This window comes from Maylandia zebra, linkage group LG6, assembly GCF_041146795.1.
Source record: "Maylandia zebra isolate NMK-2024a linkage group LG6, Mzebra_GT3a, whole genome shotgun sequence".
In the NCBI taxonomy this organism is placed as follows: Eukaryota; Metazoa; Chordata; class Actinopteri; order Cichliformes; family Cichlidae; genus Maylandia; species Maylandia zebra.
In genome coordinates, this window is record NC_135172.1 from 43,664,613 (window position 1) to 43,686,962 (window position 22,350).

At 42.8% G+C, this 22,350-nt stretch overlaps 1 protein-coding gene across 3 annotated transcripts; it reads left to right on the forward strand.

Annotated features, from left to right (window-relative positions):
- Positions 1–1,249: 1,249 nt before the first annotated feature.
- Positions 1,250–22,350, forward strand: LOC112434987 (NLR family CARD domain-containing protein 3-like). 3 transcript variants are annotated; one of them, XM_076885416.1, is made up of 12 exons: positions 2,767–3,113; positions 4,623–4,738; positions 9,624–9,743; positions 9,823–9,906; positions 10,358–10,474; positions 12,733–12,805; positions 12,956–13,157; positions 13,282–15,079; positions 17,239–17,409; positions 18,354–18,527; positions 20,976–21,022; positions 21,156–22,350. In XM_076885416.1, exons 3-12 carry the CDS (start codon positions 9,667–9,669, stop codon positions 21,686–21,688), a joined length of 3,276 nt encoding a protein of 1,091 aa, XP_076741531.1. In that variant the 5' UTR covers positions 2,767–3,113; positions 4,623–4,738; positions 9,624–9,666; the 3' UTR covers positions 21,689–22,350. The 3 variants fall into 3 exon arrangements, with proteins under 3 accessions (XP_076741529.1, XP_076741531.1, XP_076741530.1); XM_076885414.1 differs by lacking the exons at positions 2,767–3,113; positions 4,623–4,738 and adding an exon at positions 1,250–1,330; XM_076885415.1 differs by lacking the exon at positions 4,623–4,738.

The window sequence follows — 22,350 nt, forward strand, 5'->3', positions numbered from 1 at the left end:
AGTGAGTGACACCTCGGATCTTGGTCTGCATTGGCATAAAAAGCATGTCTAATAATAATAATAATAATAATAATAATAATAATAATAATAATAACAATAATAGTACAAATATAAACAAACTTTAGAAAGCTTCAAAATAATGATTTTAAGCTTTTCAGACCTTTCTCTTGGCCAGGGCTGGGCAATTAATTTCTATAGGTGGCCACATCAAAAATCTGAATAGTGTTGTAGGGGCGAACCGCTGATAACTTTAACTTAATGTGGCTAAATATTAAATTTCTCCCATTTCTCTCCTACTGGTAATCAGAAGTTTAAGAATATTCTGTAGATATTTATGTAAATGTATGAATTGTTATGTAGGTTGACATTAAAATAATCCTTTAAAAGTAATAAACAACTTTAAAAAATCATTACATCACTGTTTTATTTTAACTAGTTAATCTTCACAAATCTGCAGTATGTTAAAGATTCTTTAGAATATATAAAATTACTTTATACAAGAAGAAACATGTGCTTACGATGTTTCCATTCAGCTCACTGGTTTAATGAGAAAAATCCAGTCTGTCTTGGGCTTGAACAAGTGCAGCGAAATCTGGCTGAATGTCTGCGTTGTAACCCTGAGAGGGGATCATCAGATCAGAGGATCTGGATTTGTTGAACTTCATCACTGAGAATGTCTGCAGGTAGATCCAAAGAGGGCTAGGATGCTCTGAGCATGTCTCCTCATGTGTGGGAAGAGTAAAACTCAGGTAGTGGGACAGACCTGTGAACATCACTGGGTGCATTATCCACACTACAGGAGAAGAAACCATGTGCTTCAGTAGTGACGGTTCACTCTCAAATGTTTTCAAGTCTTGAAGTTGCCTTGAAAACTCGCCATGCGGTGCTTCTACCGTGGAACCTGTGAGGCTGATCAGCTGATGGCCTCCTTCAGTGTTAGCATGTGAGTCAGGATATTGTCCCCCAATTGAGTTGAGAGAAGTTGCAACTTTCACTGTGCTGTACATTTCAGGCCCTTGCATTGCACTTTGATATTCAGTTCATTTATCTGAGCAGTCACATCTACAGAAAACCAAGGTTGTCAAACCAGTCTGCATCTGAAAGCTTATTTCTACCTTATTAAGCTTATTCATAAGCATTTCTGATCATGCTTAACTTTTCATCACTATGTGCTGCTTTTACGCGACATGCCTGTGCATGTGTGGTATTTTATCTTCCTGGTGTTTCCTCGATGAAATGGGCGGAGAGAACAAAACACAGCCAGAGAGCATTTGAAGCCACACAACACGAGCGTGGAGACAATTCTTCCTCTGCAGATTTTGAAGGCACCGTAAGTTTCCCTTCTTTCTACCTTTAAGCTTTTATAGATTATTGATTAAACAGAAAAACACATAAATTCTTGTTGAGTAAACAATAAAACCTGAAGCTCAGTCACAAAGCGTCAGTTTCTGTTGGGCGCTGCTCACATACAAACACTCAGGAGGAAGTGCTCGTGCACGCTGCTGTTAGTTGCAGGTTCAGTCGGTTTTCTGCAGCTGGAACTCATAAATCCATGTTATGCAAATCTTCTGTTATAACAATGTAAGTAATGTTAACATCTCTGTTTATCATCTCAACTGTAGCTTTAAGTTTAAGCATTGATGTTAGATGTGCAACCCTGACTCGTTGAGATTATTCTGTTTACCAAGAACAAGTTTGCACTCGTTGATGCGAACGTCTTCGCTCAGCAACACCTTTGTCACAGGCTAATTGGTCCATTGTTCTAATTTGTCATGATAACTACAGAACAACATGGTAAAGATCAGCACATCGATATATTGAACTAAACATGACTGGATTTATAAACAGACTTCAAACATTTCAGTAACACACACACAGTCCACACACCTCCTGCTTTTGCTTTCATTTCTAACATCAGATCTCCTTTTTTCACCAATCTTCTTCCTCTAACAAGATCCTCAGTCTGCCCCTGTTTCTTTTGTGGAGGCAAATCCATTCTGTGTTTCCTTCAAAGCGTCATTTCCACTTCAAAGCTGTGAAAATGTGTCAGATGAAGTTCCCTCTTTAAAAAGCGATGATGAAACTGTGGCACTTAGTGACTGAAACCCAAAACACATCATGTTTGTCTGCTGGAGAGACGGATCAGGGCGGCCTTCGTCGCTGTGATGTCATCAGCCTTTGAAGACTCTGTCAGGACAGTGACAGGAAGTGACCTCAGTCTAAAGGTCATTTGTGGAGCTGAGCTGATGCACAGCATCAACATGTTACTGCAGCTGAAAAGTAACAAACTCAGATTAAACAGTTCAAACAAGTCGAAGGCATTCCTACATCAGGGAGCAAAGACGAACTCCACACACACTGACACCTCTGCAGTGACACGTTCAACACAATAACATGATGCAGGTATGACGCTGACCTTTGACCTCAAACCCAGAAACAAACATCACTGATGTGTCAGTGTACAGGGACTGTTATCATAAATGTGTGTTCGTCACATTAATCTCAGCTCAGATGTTTTATTTTAGCTGGAGGCTCAAACAGAGCAGGGAGCTCATAAAATATAAAAGCAGAATTCAAAGAGCTTTTAATAACTCAACACGATGCTTCAAAGTTAAAGGAGCTGGACTGATGTTCGTGCACATCAGAAGCTTCAAATATACAAAAAAATTTTTATAAAAAGGTAGCAGGAGGTCAAAGGTCAGAGCTCCTGTGTGTCTGAGGGCGGCTTCACGCTGGAGACGGATGAAGGAGTCTGACCTGAGCCAGTGTTTGACATGAACACATCAGCACTGCTGTCAGTGAGCCTAACGACAGCCGTTAGCATCATTTCAGTGTTTCTGTGATAAAAACACTTCCTGTCACTGTGGTGGTCACAGTGACATCATGCAGTTTGTGTTTTGACCTCCAGAAAACCAGCAGACATAAATCACCTTTGGACAACCTGCCAGAGATTTGGGAGTTTCCCACCTGCACCTGAATGCAGCACTGACAGTTTCTAACGGTAACGTTACACAACCCTGTGGGTGTTTCCTTCCTGCTCAAACTTTACTTTCTCTTTCCTGAACTACCCGTTTCTGCTGACTGATCGTCTCCGTGTGAAGCTCCGTGTGAAGGTAACCTTAGCAGTCTTTAATGTTTCCTGGCTAACATCAGCTGTGTGCAGCTTAGTTCCAGCACACATCTGCCGCTCCATAGTTCACGGTAACGGACTCACAGCTGGACCAACAGGCTGTTGGTTAAGGACGTGTGCTAAACACACATCCTTCTTTCAGTGTGGGCGTGACTTTGTCTTAAAACACACATTTAATGTCCTGTTTGTAGTTCGAAGGAAAAACGACTCCATGATGAGTCAGTTTGAATGTTTTCAGTGATGATCTGTAGAAAAATAGCAGTGAAGACTTTTTCAGTACAGGGTGAAGTTTGTGGTTCAGGTTTTAGCAGCTCTGCAAGTGGAAGGTTTGAATCCTGTTTTAAGGACTGATGTAAATTTCTTGCCGATGGGCATTGTTCCCTCTAAGCTGCGCCCTGTGCGCAATTGCGCACTGCTGGCACGGTCTCTGCGTTGCGCACAAAAAAGAAAAAATCTAACCTGACTTGAAATTAAAATGAATACTTTAACAATCATGTTTTGCAGTGTTAGTCAGTGACTGACTGCTCCTGTATGGGATTAGAACGATGCCACCTTATCCCATAGTCCAGCCAATGATGCGATTCACATTCATATACGCAGTAGTGATGTGTCGGTCGCGAACGAAATGTGTCAGAGCCGGATCTTTGACGTGAACGACGCGAGCCGGTGTTGTGCTTTGCGCTGGGCAGAGGGGGGAGGGGCGGTAGTTACAGTCAGTAGCACAGGAACAGAGCGGGAGGGAGACAGAGAAAGAGCCAGGGACAACAAGGTCACATTAGAAAGGTATAGTAATCATCCACAACTATTTTCAGTTGCAGATGATGGGATTTCCGACTCTTTTTAGAGAACCGGCTCTTCGGGTTGTTTTGTTGCTTTAATTAATTTATTATTAACAATAATATAAAATTATGCACAAAAGGAATTATAATGTAAAAAAAAAAGAAGTCTGTTGTATTTATATATGTTTATATATAAATATATGCGGTGGTCCCTAGAGACAAAACATGTACAAACTGCAAAACACATTTCTAGCATGAACTGAACTTCCAAAGCAGAGCTACTAGATCACTTAAATTACACAATTGAAAGCATGTGTGTATTGTTTGTGTATTTGTACACAAGCACTCATATATATTCAAATAAGTTAAAAAAAAAAAGTTCATTTACCTGTTACTACCACACACCAAATCTGGTTGTTGGTACTTGCTGGCTTGTGTAGCCACGAGGTAACAAAAGCTCAACACTGCCCCCTAGCATCCTGGAGCACTGCTGTTGTGTTTTGTACGTGCTTCTGAGTTGCTGATGGGTTCCTGTTGTCTAAAGGTTGTTGCTCCTCACAGATCACAGTGTTTTCAGCCTTTGGTCAGTTTTTGCTGTCAGAACTTTCTTGATGTGATAGATGTGCAGCTGCAAACATCTGGAGTTGGTGGGGATGGGTTGAAATATTGACACTATGATCAGCAGCTGAGCTGAACAGCTGATTTCCTCTCAGTGTTTCAGGATTCAGAGACTTGTGGAGACTTCTGATCACTTCCTGTTTAAAATGTTCGACTTTAACCCTTTGTGTGAAATGAAGCTGCTGACTTCAGAGAGGGTTCAGCCTTCACAGTGAGTAAAAGAGGAAAGACATGAATGTTCCTGTGCTCCCTCAGACATTTGATTACACTCAGACAAACAGCAGCTTCACTGCATTTAGTTCATGTTTGTCTGTTCAGACACAATCGCTGTTGTGTTTTAGTGTCTCTGCTGGAACTACACAAAACTCCTTCATTGACCCAACACTGAGCGAGGCCCTGCAGCTGAGAAAGTACCAGAACACAAAGAGAAGGAAAGACGTGTTTTCAGGAGCTCAGAAGGAACCATTTCAGTTTCTTTCCACTCGAGCAAAAGTTCAGCAAAGCAAACATTTAAAGATCAGAAAAGATCAAATCTGTCAGATGTTAAATAAACAGGAAGATGACCGTTGACCAGAGCAGGAAGAAGACGACAGTCTGAGGTTTCACTGTTTTATACTGCACCTCACACTAAACAGCTAACAGTCACATGACTGTGACCACAGGAAGTTGATGAAACCACCTCCTCTGTTACCAAGCAGAAAACATGAACACACTCAGTAAACAATGATGATGACTATGAAGTTCTTAAAGTGATGGTCAATTAAAAAAACAACTAAAAAAACTGTTAAACTTGTAACTGTTTAAAGAAGAAAGCTGAGACTTACTTCAGTCGCATGGTGCTCCTCTTTTTTCCTCCTCTCTTTTTTTAGACATGAGGTCACATGACAACTGTTAATGAGTGGGAGGGGCAGCGTCCCGCCGCCTCAGTAAAACTGCCCTCCTGGCCAACAGGGAACAAATCATTGAGGATCAGTTTTGCATCAATTACAACCAGGCCCAGGCCGTATCATAGCGTTCACGGTAACACCGGAATAATGTTGGGCAACGATAAGAAAATGAAATATGGCGATAGAATATGAGTAACACGCGCATGCGCAGTGCCTTTGTTTTCATACGCACATGGCGGTGACGGAGAAGGAGAAGGGCGAAAGCGGATCGTTGAATGAAACGATGAACCAGAACTGGTTTGTAAAAATGCTGCAGCTTCACTGGTGTGGAACTGGTTTAGCTTTACCATCAGATACACAACAAAGCACATGTTTTTGTAAAGCCTGCAAGCGGGCCGTCGTTATTACCGTACAGATTTTATGTCCTACACGCTGCTCAAAAATCTGTCAAGAATGTTTTAGTACGACTTTGCTAAGTTACAGAGCATTACAGCTATCGTAGGCTGGAGCCTCGCGGAGTGATACGTACGGTGCTTCAACATAATATTACATGCACATAAAAAAACAGCTGCTTGTTTAAGTGAAAATCAGTGATGTTTTTTGGAATAATAAAGTTGTGGAGTTGTAAAGCATTTTGTGTCGCGTCAGTTATATCGTTATTGCAAATTTTCAAACATTTATCATGATAAATATTTTTGGCCATATTGCTCTGCCCTAATTACAACATGGAGTGAGTTCAGTATGGATATGAGAGCATCTGGATTTTGAAAAGTGGGCTGTATGCACCACTTTGAACTGGATTAAACAGTGGAGAGCACATAATGATGTTGTGTTGACATGTGTGAGTATACAGGCCCATGTCATGTCCAAGTCTTCTTCCCATAATGTTTTGCGTTTGGCTCAAGAGGCACTCTATTGGTTGGATTCAATTGTTGGATAGTTCCTAATAGTGGAGGCTGGTGGAGGCGGGGGGCTTGAGTCTGATACCTGGGAACAAATAAAGTGCCTGGCTTGCAAGTATCTTAAAGTGTGTGATACTGGTTGACTGTATTTATTACCAAGTTGTGCAAATGACAGCAGAAGCTAGAAGAAGGGTTCATCCAGCCTGTTTTACATTCTGGTGGAATTTCAAGAATGTTAAGTTTAGCTAGAAAGTCATTAATTGCATTGCAGTCAGTTTGTGACTCTGAGGTGTAAAGCTTTTAAATCTGGCCACTGAATTTATTTCATTTGACGGACTAGTTACACAATATGGGATCAACAAGAAAAGATTTTTAGAATATCAACAAATTAAATCCATAGTAAAAAAGAAATTTAAACCGGGTCAAGTTGAACTACAAACACCACCAAGTGTGGTTCAATTTCTTACTCTTAAACCCCCAAATTACTATCCAAAATATACAGAATGCTTTCTAAAACAGACGAATCAATATCACTTCCTATTGCAAAATGGGAAGCGGATTTATCAGTTAACTTAGACCAAAACTTCTGGTCTCAGATTTGCTTAAAAACCTTTCATCTAATTAGAAATCCCAGTCTTCAATTAATTCAATACAAAATACTACATAGAGTGCACTATACAGGTCATCGGATGTTCAAGATGGGCTTTTCGTCTACCAACAACTGCTCACACTGCCAAACCAATTCACCGGACAATTACATCCACGCTCTTTGGTTCTGTCCACCAGTTCAGAAGTTTTGGCGCGAGATATGTGAAGACTTATCGAAGTGTCTGAAATGTAACATTCCAACTTCCCCCTTAGTGTGTTTGTTGGGCAGCTTAGATAATGTCACTTCAGAAAAGAATATCGCCCATATGATCTTCACTGCCCTATGCATAGCCAAGAAAACAGTCCTCATGAACTGGAAAAATAAAAATAATCTTAATTCTAACCAATATAGAAATTATCTATTAGATCACATTAGTCTTGACACAGCCTCTGCCACCACATTAGATCAATTGCTCTGGGCCCCTTTTATCAGCTCCATCACCTAGTGGGGGTGGGGGGTCATAGTTTGGTCCCGCCTTCACTGTTGTGATTGGTGTGGGGGTAGGGACAGGCTTAGGGCGTCGGGGGGTTCCCCGGAGGCATCTTCCTTGGGGGGCTCAACCCAGGGTAGCGGTCATGTCCGGTTAGGGGCTCTGTTGGCTCTCAGGTGACTGTTTCCTCGCGGCTGCGTGCAGCGGGGCTAGGGGAGGGTCTGTGCTGACGGACGTGGGTTACTGACCTGGTAGCCTGGCTGCCCCTGGGTGGGTCCGGGATGGGCGTGAGGTTCTGGGGGCGCTCCGTCTCTGGGCTGGGGCCCGGGCCGGGCCTCGGGGGCTTGGATCCTGGTTGGTGTGTTGCCGGGGTTGTGGGCGGGTGGGTGCATGGGGGCCCAGCCCTGGAGCAGGGTGCCGCCGGTGCATCGAGCCACCTGGGGGGCTCTTCAACTGGTGGGGAAGACTGGTGGGGAGGGACAGGAAAGGGAGAAAGAAAGAGGAAGGAAAAGATGAACAGGAGGGAAGAGGGACAGTGAGAGAGGAAACTTATAAAGAGAAAGAAGGGAAAAAAATCTCCTGGATCAGCTGTTGAGAGAAAAAGAAGAGAAAACAAGGAAAAAAAACAGAGATTAAAGACCTCAGGATTGTAGTCTTCCACACTACAGATTGTTGCGCCTCAGCAGGTGAATCTCCTGCTCCTCCAGGCCCTCAAATGATGAGGTCCTCGGTCTGGTATCGATGGAGACAAAAGATCACCGGGCAGGGCGGGTGGCCCACGGGCAGCTTAGCTGCAAGGGAGCAATGTTTTCTATCGAGCTCAGGTGGAGATGGAAGCAAGTCTTTGCGCAGTAACTCACAGAGAAGGTTAGAAAGGAAATGAGTGGGGCGCCCATTCTCAGTGTCTTCAGGTGATCCGAGGATCTGAGGTAACTTTTATGCTACAATAAGCATAAAAGTTACTGTACGGCTATCATTTGTTAACATGACGCTTGTTCCTATACATGTAATACATTTATTACCAACCCGCTGGTCATTCAACATGACTTCTGAGGTCTTAATCCAGCTCAAGATGCTGTAGATTCCCGACAGTAACAAGCTGGCAAAACGTAGTTCTATTAATCTGCACTCGATTACTCTGGAACTGGATGTAAGTCCCGAAAAACTGAATTGTTGAACTGAAACTGAAATTAGTCGAGAGCTACATTTTTAAAGGATAAAATACAGTTTCAGAGCAAATGAATTCATTTTCAAAATATAAAATTCAATTTTAATTTAGTGACTATCAAACAAATATAATGAATTTCAAATCATGCAAATTCAAATTCAGTTTTAAAAAGCATTGATTCAAGTTACAATTCAGATTCAATCTGAGCAATTCAAATTTAACTTCTTCAAATTCAGTTTCTGATGGCACAAAGTTCTGCCCACAGTTGATGTTTGTGTATTCTCTGTAACACCTGACACTGATTATCTAAAGAGGATTTTAATTTTTACAACAACCAGCGAATGTCTTAATGTGGGGGTGTGACTGGGTGAGGGAAAGACTCTACAATAATACAAGTAAAACAGAGAAAACCCAACAACTCTTCGTAATATTCTGATGCCTGCAGACATGCATTTACTATGATTATTATGATTGGGTGATTTGGAGGCTGAAATCAGCTCTGTGACACTTCTCGCAGTGAACTGATGAAAGCAGTTTGTGACAGAGGAAGCTGTCTGGCTGATTCTCAGAGATGATATTTGGACATGTACTCTGTTACTCTGAGGTGTGCTGCTGTAAACGATTGTGTACTTTATTCTTTCCATACGTGCCAGTGCAACTCCGACTCAGTTTGATCGTCTGTCTCTGAACATTTACAGTTTTTATCAAATGAAAGGAAACAGGAAACACAGTGCAGTGAACGCTCTGGACAAGAACAACATTCAGTTTATTTCTGTAATGTGAACGTTATTTTTCCTCTCATTAATATGATACTGTCATAAGTACATTAATTAATAACATAATGTTGATAAACTGTGGTTGTAGAAGTCTGTACAGTCTCTAAGAATAACGCTGCTTGTTGCTGTTATTATTGATCCCTTATTGATATGTGATGGTCAGTCCTACAACTACAGCAGATACCTCGTATTATCTGCACTCAGATGGAGCAGATCAACACATCAGACACGACCTCTGCAGCTCTCAGCTGATGTGCACATGAATGATTGTGTTTCCTCTGCAGGTGAAGGTAGAAAGTGTGTGTGAGCTGATTTGGATTGAGCAGCATGGATCAGTGTGAGGACAGAGAGGAGGGAGCCCCTCCCTCTAAAAGAGCCAGAGAGAGCCAGACCAAAGCTCAGAGGTGAGATGACCATCTCTAACTGTCCATGACTCCATGTCACAGCTCAGCACTCACATCTCTGCTCCATCATTATTCACAGGAACCCACCTGGACCTCCACCCAGAGAGCATGACAAGTCTAAAAGCCCTCCCATAGAAGACCTGCCTGTGTCTGCTGCAGAGAGGTGAGCTGTTAGTAACATGAACTCTGTGCTGTCAGTTTGTTGTCTGCTGTAAGTGATGATGATCTTTTTGCTTCGTGGTTTTTAAAATGATCTAAAATGTCTCAAAGGACACACAGGCTCAGCTGTAACTGTCATTTTTATCTGGTTTGAAGCCACATTTTGACAGAATTGGCTGTTTTTAACTATTTATTTTAAGAAGTTGTGGAAATTTAGACATCAGACATCTGGATCCTGAACTGTTATAGAAACAAATGCTAGCAGTGGGTAGTTTGACTTTAGCCTCGTGGCTAAACTGACCAAAACCAGCATGCCCACTGCCAACACTAGTTTGGAGTTTCCTTCTGCTCATGCTCAGCCTGCAATCCAGTTTGTCTTTAGGACGATGAAGGTATCCTAATCTTCATCAGCTTCTGTAGCTGCAAATTAAAAAAAAATGTTTCCTCCCTAACAGGACCCATGGGAGTCCAGCTGGACTTGAAGCTGGACCCAGCTGTGTGTCCTTCAAGAGTGACCGGTCTAGACGTCAGCCCATTGATTTTAAAGTCCAGCAGGTGTCTGCTGCAGAGAGGTGAGCGGCTAGTAACATCAACTCTTTGAGAGCTGATTTAACTGCTTGGTGTTGCTGAATGTTGTTATACCTCCTCGTTTATCTGTTTGTGTAAGGTTTGTGGTGGGAGTAAGAGGACTGGGTAGATCTGGTGCACTCTGTACATTTCCATTTGTTTTCTGTTAAAAACACTAAGTAAGCAGGTTGGTGCCACCTATGCAGTGTTTTTCATCTTATGAATATTAAGATTTTTCTGTGTTTTTGTTTCGTTTTTAAGAGTAGAGCTCTGCCAGGTTAGGGTTAGTAGGTCTGACATTCAGCTGCAAATCATTCCAGTGTGGGCTGAAGGCCATCACTCGATGAAGCCAACAGAACCACATCATCTGTGAAAACCAGAGAGGATATTCTGAGACCACCCAAGTGAAAGCCTCGTGGCAATTCTGAACAGAACCGGTGACAAAGGGCAGCCCTGACAGAGTCCATCACCCACTGGGAAAGAGTGCAACTTACTGGTCCTCCTTCTTAAAGATGGGAACCACCACAGTCTGTCAATCTAGAGACACTGCCCCTGATAACCACGCAACATTGTAGAGATGAGTCAACCAACACAGCGCTAGAACGTCCAGAGTCTTCAGGAACTCAGAACGAACCTCTCTTGAAGGTCTGCTGGAGGTGTTAGTTGAAGATCTCACGGATATATCGACAAAACATTGAGAAACTAAAAACTATAGAGCATCTCATTCATTTAAAAACAAAGTTTATTGTTTTAATTACAAGAAACCTTCCAACACTGTAACTGACTGACCCATTTTAAAACTAAATAAAGCAGGAGGCCCAAACCATTGCACATACTGGTTCTGTATACCACAAACGTTCTGCTACCAAATGACACCTGAGCATCCTGACTCAGGGTTTGAACGATTCATCCCATCGTCTGATCCAAACCATATTGTTAACGTTAGTACAGGAACCTCTCTGTGGTTCGTTTATGACAAAACTGTGAGATTTCAACCTCTTGGATATGAATGTGGTTGTTTACCAGGACACAGATGAGTCAGAGACAGTTAGCAGCTCTGTACTCGTGTCCAACACGATGATCCAAAAAATGGTGAAGTTTGAGAGGCATAATTATCTACTTCAAGTATCCGGTCGTTAAGTGATGATGTGATGAATCCTACTTCCGGGCCTAAAGTAGTCTGCGTTTAATATGGCTTTTGTGTTGTTAACATGTTTAATGTTTTGTATTTTCTTCTATTTGATCTCAAAAAGCTCCTAAAACAGTCAGTGATCACTGTTGACCTCCCTCGGCTTTTATTACCGCTAATCATTTATTTAAGCTCAGTTTTTAAAACCTTAGGATGTAACTACAGCCCAGCCCATGCAGCAGTATATGAATGACTAACCTCGTATTGTGGATGGATTATCTCAGTTGTTCTTCTGGCTGAAGTTTGGTCCTTTTACAGCATCCTGCCATGCGATTACATTTGTTCCTGACCACCGAGAACACTCACGTTAACTTTTATTGAGTGGAAAAAAAGTTAGCTTGTTTATATTATGCTAACATAGCTGTGTCGCTAGCGGTCACGTAGCACATCATTAAATAGCAGCTAGCCCAACTTCAGTAACCCTACAAACGTCACTGCTGTTTAGTTTTCTGTCTTCATTTATGTTGGAAGTGATAACAGAGCTGTACGTTTTAATTTGTTTCCAAAACCCTGCAGTCAGGACATGCTATATTGTATTTAGATAGAAGCTAGCAAGCTAACTTCCTGCTAACTTCTAACTTCGTTAAATGTCATAAATTCCGTTTTCATGGATGCCTGGATGTTAAACTCAATTGTTACACCTGGTAGAGCAGAACGCTGATCATTTTATTAAAGATGAAAGACTTTAGACAGTTTAGACAACTCTCAGTAATGCCATAGTGATCGTTTGATATATGGACCTGCAGCGGAGTTTAGGCCCAGACACGGCTAGTGACGTCAGACTTAACGACCGGATGGTCGTTGAGCTGAGAGAGGAATTAATCATATCTTAGACGATTGATTGTTATTTAACTATTTCATTATGTTTTCTTTACAACTGTCATCCAAAGAGAATTTGTTAGCAGCTGATGTTGGCTTTTAGTTGGGAAAATTAAAGTAATAAGAAACTAAGCTGAGCTGTTGATTTTTAGTACGATCAGCTGAAATCATAGCCATATACGACTAAGAGCAGTCATCTAAATAAATGTCTTTGTCAAAATATCACTGGCTGAATTGATGATAATTCCTCCACAGAGTGGACCAGGAGAGCTCAGAGGTTCAACGTGGTCAGACTGCCCATCAAACACAGCTGGACTCCATATTTATGGTCTGTACATGTACAACAACTACTTCTACATCTATTCTGTTCACAGTCATCTCCATGCTGCTCTTTGTAGACCAGCGGGGTGTCAGTGTGTCCAACATGGATCTGATGATTTCAGTCTGATTGGCTCATTCATAAAGTATTCTGTTCCAGCTGCTGGAGGACAACATCATCACGTTTGTGAAGAACGAGCTGAAGAAGATCCAGAAGCTTCTGAGTCCAGATTACCCAGAATGCTTAGAGAGTCAGAGGGAGGATGATGAGAAGAGCAGAAGCAGAGAGGCATTTGTGAAGATCACAGTGGACTTCTTGAGGAGACTGAATGAGGAGGAGCTGGCTGACCGTCTGCTGCGCAGTAAGAAACAGATAAAGATTAGAGCTGGTTAATGAATGCTAAATTAACTAATATCTTGCAGATGGACAACATGCATGTGTACTTAATAAATTCTTGACTGAGATTTAATTAATTTGTTTTTTAGAAATTCCCACTGAAGGTTTTCAACATCATTTCAAGTCTGCACTGAAGAAGAAGTTCCAGCATGTGTTTGAGGGCATCGCTAAAGCAGGAAACCCGACCCTTCTGAATCAGATCTACACAGAGCTCCACATCACAGAGGGAGGGACTGCAGAGGTCAATGATGAACATGAGGTCAGACAGATGGAAACAGCATCCAGGAAACCAGACAGACCAGAAACAACCATCAGACAAGAAGACATCTTTAAACTCCCACCTGGAAGAGATGAGCCAATCAGAACTGTGCTGACAAAGGGAGTGGCTGGCATTGGGAAAACTGTCCTAACACAGAAGTTCACCCTGGACTGGGCTGAAGGCAAAGCCAACCAGGACTTCCAGTTCATGTTTCCATTCACTTTCAGAGAGCTGAATGTGCTGAAAGAGGAAAAGTTCAGCTTGGTGGGACTTGTTCATCACTTCTTTACTGAAACCAAAGAAGCAGGAATCTGCAGCTTTGAAGACGTCCAGGTTGTGTTCATCTTTGATGGTCTGGATGAGTGTCGCCTTCCTCTGGACTTCCACAAAACTACAATCCTAACTGATGTTACAGAGTCCACCTCAGTGGATGTGCTGCTGATAAACCTCATCAGGGGGAAACTGCTTCCCTCTGCTCGCCTCTGGATAACCACACGACCTGCAGCAGCCAATCAGATCCCTCCTGGGTTTGTTGACATGGTGACAGAAGTCAGAGGGTTCACTGACCCACAGAAGAATAAGTACTTCAGGAAGAGAATTGGAGATAAGAAGCAGTCCAGCAGGATCATCTCCCACATCAAGACTTCACGAAGCCTCCACATCATGTGCCACATCCCAGTCTTCTGCTGGATCACTGCTACAGTTCTGGAGAATGTGCTGGAAACCAGAGAGGGAGGAGAGCTGCCCAAGACCCTGACTGAGATGTACATCCGCTTCCTGGTGGTTCAGGCCAAAGTGAAGAAGGTCAAGTATGATGGAGGAGCTGAGACAGATCCACACTGGAGTCCAGAGAGCAGGAAGATGATTGAGTCTCTGGGAAAACTGGCTTTTGATCAGCTGCAGAAAGGAAACCTGATCTTCTATGAATCAGACCTGACAGAGTGTGGCATCGATATCAGAGCAGCCTCAGTGTACTCAGGAGTGTTCACACAGATCTTTAAAGAGGAGAGAGGACTGTACCAGGACAAGGTGTTCTGCTTCATCCATCTGAGTGTTCAGGAGTTTCTGGCTGCTCTTCATGTCCATCTGACCTTCATCAACTCTGGACTCAATCTGCTGGAAGAACAACAAACAACCTTCAAGAACTCTGACACAAGAGAATCTACAGAGAAAAACTTCTACCAAACTGCTGTGAACAAGGCCTTACAGAGCCCAAATGGACATCTGGACTTGTTCCTCCGCTTCCTCCTGGGTCTTTCACTGCAGACCAACCAGACCCTCCTACGAGGCCTGCTGACACAGACAGGAAGTAGCTCACAGACCAATCAGGAAATGATCCAGTACATCAAGAAGACGCTAAGTGAGAATCTGTCTACAGAGAAAAGCATCAATCTGTTCCACTGTCTGAATGAATTAAATGATCGTTCTCTAGTGGAGGAGATCCAGCAGTCCTTGAGTTCAGGAAGTCTCTCCACAGATAAACTGTCTCCTGCTCAGTGGTCAGCTCTGGTCTTCATCTTACTGTCATCAGAAAAAGATCTGGATGTGTTTGACCTGAATAAATACTCTGCTTCAGAGGAGGCTCTTCTGAGACTGCTACCAGTGGTCAAAGCCTCCAACAGAGCTCTGTAAGTAAATATGTGGTCATTCCTTTTTGAATTTGTGAAATATTCAAAATAATTCAGCTGTCAAAGGTCCTCTCGAGCCTCTCGATTATCAAAGACATGTCTTTAAATTGCTGCATTCATCTTTCCCTGACTAGTCTCCTGGTTCCTGCTGCCATAAACCTTCCCCACAGCATCCTGATGCCACCACTTGTTCACCTGTAGAGATGGTATTGGCCAGGTGATGACCTTTAGCTGGTTTCCTTTAGACACGACATTTGGCATTCTGGCCAAAGAGTTCACATCAGATCTTTGGTCACCTCTCTATTTGCTCTGAAATGCTCTCTCAAAAATGGGACCGTATATAAACAAGCCTGTGCCTTTAAAAATCACAGCCAGTCAACTGGTGGACTCTATTCAACTTGTAGAAATATCTAACAAATGATCAGTGGAAACGGGATACACCTGAGCTTAATTTTGAGTGGCATGGTTGTGAATACTTGCTTATACTTGCTTATACGTTTTATTTATTTATTTTTTGGTTGTTTCATTTTAAATAAGTTTCTGAAAATTTTTCAAGCAGACTTTTTTTTTTTACTTTGTCACTATGGGTTGTAAACAGCACACGGCAGAACCAACCACAGTTTCACAGTTTGCATCCTGCTGTATTTAACACTTTTTCCCGGTTGCTGTACACACACAGTCAGCTGCAGCTCCACAGCTGCAGCTCCACAGCTTGCAGCGTGAGCCGGGATTGCATATGCCGTACAGGTGAGTCCATCTCCCCTACAGCGGCTCAGCGATAGGGAAGTGTGAGTTCAGGTGGCTACCCACGTATCCGTGGCACTGGTGACGGGGGCCACCCATGTGGCGATTGCAGATGTAAGTAGAGGCTCCCACGTGGCTTGGCAGGTGGCCGGCATGCAGGACCACTTGGCGTGCTGACCTCAGGACACCGCTAGACTGGCCAGCACGGTGACCTCAGGAGTAGCACGACCCTTGCACGCTTCGACCTCCACCACCTGCTTTAGATGCCCCTCGCAGCGCCTCCTCGACCTCCACCTCTGGCTGGAGAGGCCCCTCGCGCTGCCTCTGGCCGGTCCGTGAAGACACACCTGTCGCTCTGCGGCCCTCCTCCGGGGCCATGACGGGTGCAGGCCCCTGCCGGCCAACAGCCGCTCCCACCCAAGGAGTAGTGATGGGTGCGCTGACAGGCTGCATCCTGGCTGGTTTCACCCTGGAGGCCAGAACAGGCGCTGTGCAGTTGAGGGTCATAGGTGGGGGTGGCGGGGGTGGCGGCCAGGAACTAATCTGAGCTGCTAGACTCATGATTCGCTGCATCCGGCACTCGGATCAGTTTTGTAGTTCTTCCCACGGGTGGCGAGACACCGCTGCCTGCCAGCTCGGCCACTTTTTGGGCCAGCTCCTTCCCTGGCTGGCCCGGTCTTGGGTCTGCCACGCCCCCTCCTGGGTTTTGGCGCCACTGTAAACATCACACAGCAGACCCAACCACAGTTTCATGCTTTTCAGCATGCTGCTTTATTTAATAGCCCAACACATACCAACAACAACAATCTAATGACTAACAGCACAGTCTTTTAAGCCAGCAAGGCATGATTGGTGTGATTCATTTTGGAATGAGGCTCTAACATGACAACTTGGAGAAAACTGAACTGCTGTGAATACTTTCTGCATGCATTCTAGATCTGATCCTTGTCTCCGAGATTTGCTAGCCTCGTGTTTTTCACTCACAATGTTGTCTTCAAGGACAGGAGTTTTGTTCTTTATATCAATTACACATACTTTAGTTAGCTAATCATAGCTCAGTTTATAACTCGCCTTCAGTGTAGTCGGTTATCTCCTTTTTCATTTCTGCTATGAACTTTCCAACAAGTGTGATCATACCAGAAGCTTACTGACCAAAAGCATCTGGTGGAGGTGCAACACTTAAGTGTCCCTTAGAAGAGATTTGTTTGGGCCAAGAAAGTGACCAATAGTGCCTTCTGTTTATGCCAACAGGTATATTTAGACAGAGCTTGATTTGTGTTTTCACAAAGAAAATTTAAAATGTTTTATTAGATTTGTTTTAACTCAAATTTTAGATTATTTTCTTAACCATGAATTGGGCTGTCTAGGTTCAGCATTTACAGTAATTTAATCTTATCACAAATCTTGCTTTTCAGATTGAGTGGCTGCAACCTTTCAGGGAGAAGCTGTGAAGTTCTGTCTGCTCTCAACTTCCAGTCCTCTAGTCTCCGAGAGCTGGACCTGAGTAACAATGACCTGTGGGATTCAGGAGTGAGGCTTTTCTCTGCAGGACTGAAAAATCCACATTGTAAACTGGAATTTCTCAGGTCAGGAATCAGCCATAAAACATTAAATTGTATTAATATTTAAACAGCTACCAATCATATAATTGTCAAATTATTTTTGTTTAACCTTTTGCATAGTGTTAGACTCTGGGTACTGTAGACTTTTTTCATATTTCATATTTTTGCATGTTTAAAAAGTGAATTCATTCACCGTCCATTTAGAGAATTTAGGGCTATTTTGTGCTTGTGATATACTAATTCCCTTTCATTGCTATGAATGATAGATTAAGGAAAAACTGCAGGAAATGCAAAAAAGACCATGAGACATTGAAAATAGTTGCAAGTACCTGGGAATCCCACAGGCAAATGTGGCTTCCAGGAAAGCTGCGACCACAAGTTCTGAGCAGTCAGCCGAATGGGAAGAACAAGATCTGGACAATCAATACCTATGCCCTTCCCCACTGGTGAGATCATCAGTTGGCTAAAGGAGGCGATAGAAAAAGCAGATGAAGACAGCCATAGTGATAGATGTAGCTGAGTGATAGTAATATGAGAAACCTGAAAAATACGACGGGCTGTGAGATGAGCTCAAAAAGATGTCGAGGGTGAAGGAAACAGTGGTTCTCTTGGTAACTGGAGCAGCGAGGGCAGTGACCTCCAAACTGGGCGAGTGGCTCCAGCAGATCCCAGGAATGACGTCTGAGATCTGCGTCCAGAAGAGTGCAGTCCTAGGAACAGCAAAGATACTGGGCAGAACCCTCATGGCCTTATCACTGTGAAAGACAAAGCTGGCACCGCTGATTAACAATGGGCATAAAAACCCAACTAATTATACCTCATTATGTGTTCTCAATTGCTGCTGCTATAAATAAAGCTAACATTACCTGAATGCGTGGAATGGGTGCGTGGCATTCAAGCTCAAAAAAAAGAAAAAAACAACAACACAGCAACAACAAAAAAGTGTTCACACGTTGTTCTGTCTGCAGTCTGTCAGGCTGTCTGATCACAGAGGAAGGCTGTACGTCTCTGGCCTCAGCTCTGAGCTGCAACCCCTCCCATCTGAGAGAGCTGGACCTGAGTTACAATCATCCAGGAGACTCGGGAATGAAGCTGCTGTCGGCTGGACTTAAGGATCCAGACTGGAGACTGGACACTCTCAGGTATGGAGAGAATGTCTGATAGAGGAGGATGAATTTTAATTTCCTCAGGGAATGATAGAGTTCTCTGATTCTCTCCCTTTCACATATATTCTACGTGTGAATCAAAGGAACATGTGTTTCGTTCAGCCTGCTATCCCACAGCTTCCCATCCAGTGTGATACTCAGCCTTTCAGCCTTAACTGGAGAGCAGTCTTCTGGTCGAGTCAGTGCTAAATCAGCTGTCGGCCTTCTTCACGTAGTTACTGGGTCTTACAGACAGACGCATCAAACAAACAGACATTTTATCTTCTAAAAGGATTCAGTGTTTCTTTTGATAATAAAAGCCTAAGCACCAAATGAGCAATACATATTTAGCCCTTCTACTTCTCAACATCTGGGGCTCCAACTTATCTCTCGACTCAGTCCTGAGTCCTCCTCACCCGACCCCAACCAGCAATGGCATCTGATAGTTTGGTGGCACGTGTTCGTCCTTTACTGCCGTTGTTATCAATCTGTTTATAAGAGTCCTCAAACATGAGATCTGACAACATCAATCCCAGAAAATTCTTTCATCTCATGTGACAGTTTCCATAATCCTTCCGGTGCCCTGGTAACTGACCCGTCCAGAGCTGTATAATTTGAAATATACATACAACAAGCCGACCCAGGCATTGGACACACCCAATGTGTCCAATTTTTTGCCAAAAGCATAACTAAAGCTATCCTGATCTGGACTGTCATAACTGACGTTGACATCAACTTTTCTGACAGTCCAGCTATTGCATTCCTGGTCAGGTTAGCCCATTTCTGCACATTGTAATGAACATAATTAATACAGCTAAAATCCTTATTGGGTGTTATGCAAAGTACTATAGACTCAAACCCGTTAACTGTTGGGTTTGCCAATTTATAAGTAAGTAACGTGTACTTATTAAGCGCTTTTTGTAGACAGGCCGTCACAAAGAGCTGAACATGAAGGTAAAAATAAACAGAACGCTAAGTATCCAAACTCTCTGTGAATGGTACTCATGGACAAGGCCCATTTAATCAATGGCCCTTGATCAGTGGTTGTTGATCAATGGGGATGAGAATTTGCATAATTATGATACTGACCTCCCAGCCCATTGTTCCTTCAGTGGGCTGGTTTCAGTCATTATGCAAATTTACTGTTTATAAGATTGAAACCTGCAGTCAGCTGAGACTGAAGACGTCACCTGGATGATGACGAAACGTTTCTCCCACAAAACGCTATGTCCAGATGAACAGAATCAACTTTTGGAGATTTACTTACCTGGATGATTGAGAAATGCATCAAGAAGAACACTAAGTAACAAAACAGACAATATAAACAATACAAAAGGTTAAAGGTAAATAAAAAAGGTAAAAGAAATGAAAGCGATCAACAGAAGGCTTTGAATGAATTTTTATTCATCTGGAACTCCTTTCTGTATCCCTGTTGATTTATATGTGCTGAGAATTTTGTCTAATATGGACAGTCTATTCCAATTTTTGGACTGATGTACCTTTTGTCTTATAACTCTTACTGGCAGTCCCAACCTGACCATTGAGCAAGACACTGACCAGGCACTGGGCAATACCAAAACAAATCAGCCTTTATATCAAAGATCTGGAAGAATTTGGCCATAAAGTAAAATTCATGGTGCCGTCAGGGCGTACGTCCTCTACTTTGGTATCCAGATTTCGATATAAACAACAGGCTCTGCTTACCTTTATTTTGAAGGCTTTCTGTGAGCTGAACCGAAACCAGTTGAAAAACTCCGTCAGGGTCGCCACTTTGTTGTGTTCATTTTTCTTTCTTAAGGAAGGAGAACGACTATCTTTGGAAAGATTTTATTGGCTTCAGCAGTTGAAGTTGCAAGTTATTGCGTGCTGGACCTCAATGTGAACACGCGGTCTGCTTCACAAATAGGATGGCCCTGTAAGCATGAAATACAGTTTTATACCGCGATGTGGTGCTCCTGCCGTCTCCCCTGCGGGTCTTCTCCACTCCGTCCATGTCTGACCTTGTCCTACCATCTGCTCCTTTCCTGAAAAAAAGGAAAAACACCTCCGTAGCCTAACCTTGTTGCACTAATATTATCCAGCAATTCTTAGCCTCTTATTTTCTATTGATTATCTAAATCTGGGACATTGTGTTCGGACTTTCTAAGCCCAGAAAAAATATCCCCCTGACTCTAACTCCACAATTGATGTGTAAGCATGTTTGCAAGCTCTACATGTCAGTCTTAATAATTCAATTTAAGAATATTGCTGAATTAATGCGTTTGGCCCTTATTACATGGAGTGCCACATTTGTATGAGCACAATAGAAATGTGTATAAACCATCAAGCAAAAGCAGCTTTATTTAATCATTTTCCATCCTAACACTATCAGTCTGTGTATGAGAGCCATGTAATGTCCATGTGTGCATGCTGACTGTGCTGCTCTGACCCCCCTCCTCCTTTCAGGGTGGAGCCTGCTGGAGAACAATGGTTGACACCAGGTCTGAGGAAGTGTAAGTGTGTTTTTAATGGGATTCATGAAAACAAAGCAGCACACATTCACATCTCTGATCCATCATCTGTTCAATCAATGAACAGATGATGGATCAATAACTGCAGCTGGATTGTTTTTGTTCTCTCCATCAGATTCCTGTCAACTCACAGTCGACACAAACACAGTGAACACAAAGCTCCAACTGTCCGACAACAACAGGAAGGTGACACATGTGGAGGAGGTTCAGTCGTATCCTGATCATCCAGACAGATTCGATGTTCGTCCCCAGCTGCTGTGCACAAATGGTCTGACTGGTCGCTGTTACTGGGAGGTCGAATGGGGAGGACTGGTTGATATATCAGTGAGTTACAGAAGAATCAGAAGGAAAGGAGAGACGTACAACTGTGTTTTTGGATACAACGATCAGTCCTGGAGTCTGGACTGCATTAAAGATGGTCCTGATGCTGTCTGTCACAATAACAATCGAGCATCCATCTCCTCCTCCTCCTCCTCCTCCTCCGTCTCTAACAGAGTAGCAGTGTATGTGGACTGTCCTGCTGGCACTCTGTCCTTCTACAGAGTCTCTGACACTCTGATCCACCTCCACACCTTCAACACCACATTCACTGATACTCTTTATCCTGGGTTTTGGTTAGAAAGTGGTGCCTCAGTGTGTCTGTGCTGAGTGTAAAGAGGGTCGTCCTGTTAGAGAAACACTGACTGTTGAACAGTTCAGTCTGTACATGTCTGTCTCTTTCACTCACAAACGATTTTCAATTCTTTTTTTTATTTAGTTTATTGCACCTTTTTCCAATTTATGTAGTTACTACGGACTTAATGCATACATATTATTACAATTTGGGATGTAATGGTTGTATTGATGTATAGCAACTTGAAAACTAACTTACCTTAAATATGTTTATTTGCAATCTCGAGATTTGCTGCAGCTTGAATTACTTTCTACTGAGTTGTAGCAGCACATTTTCACGTGGTGTTCTCTGTGTGTTTGAACCAAGTTATGTAATATTTGCATAATTTGAGTTATTATATATTATGTCATGGACATGTATATGCATGCATGCATGTGTAGGTTTATCATATTAGATATTGTTTGAGTTTATATTAGTTGAAGCTGCCTCCACCAGTGTGTGAATGCGAGAGAGAATGAATAGTGGTATTGTAAAGCGCTTTGGGTGCCTAGAAAAGCGCTATATAAATCCAATCCATTATTATTATTATTGAACCACTGCTGGTGTGACATATATTTAGTCTAATGGCAACATATGTTACTACAAACTGCTGGCAACACTGAGCATTGAGGTGACAATAAACTAGCTGACTGTGACA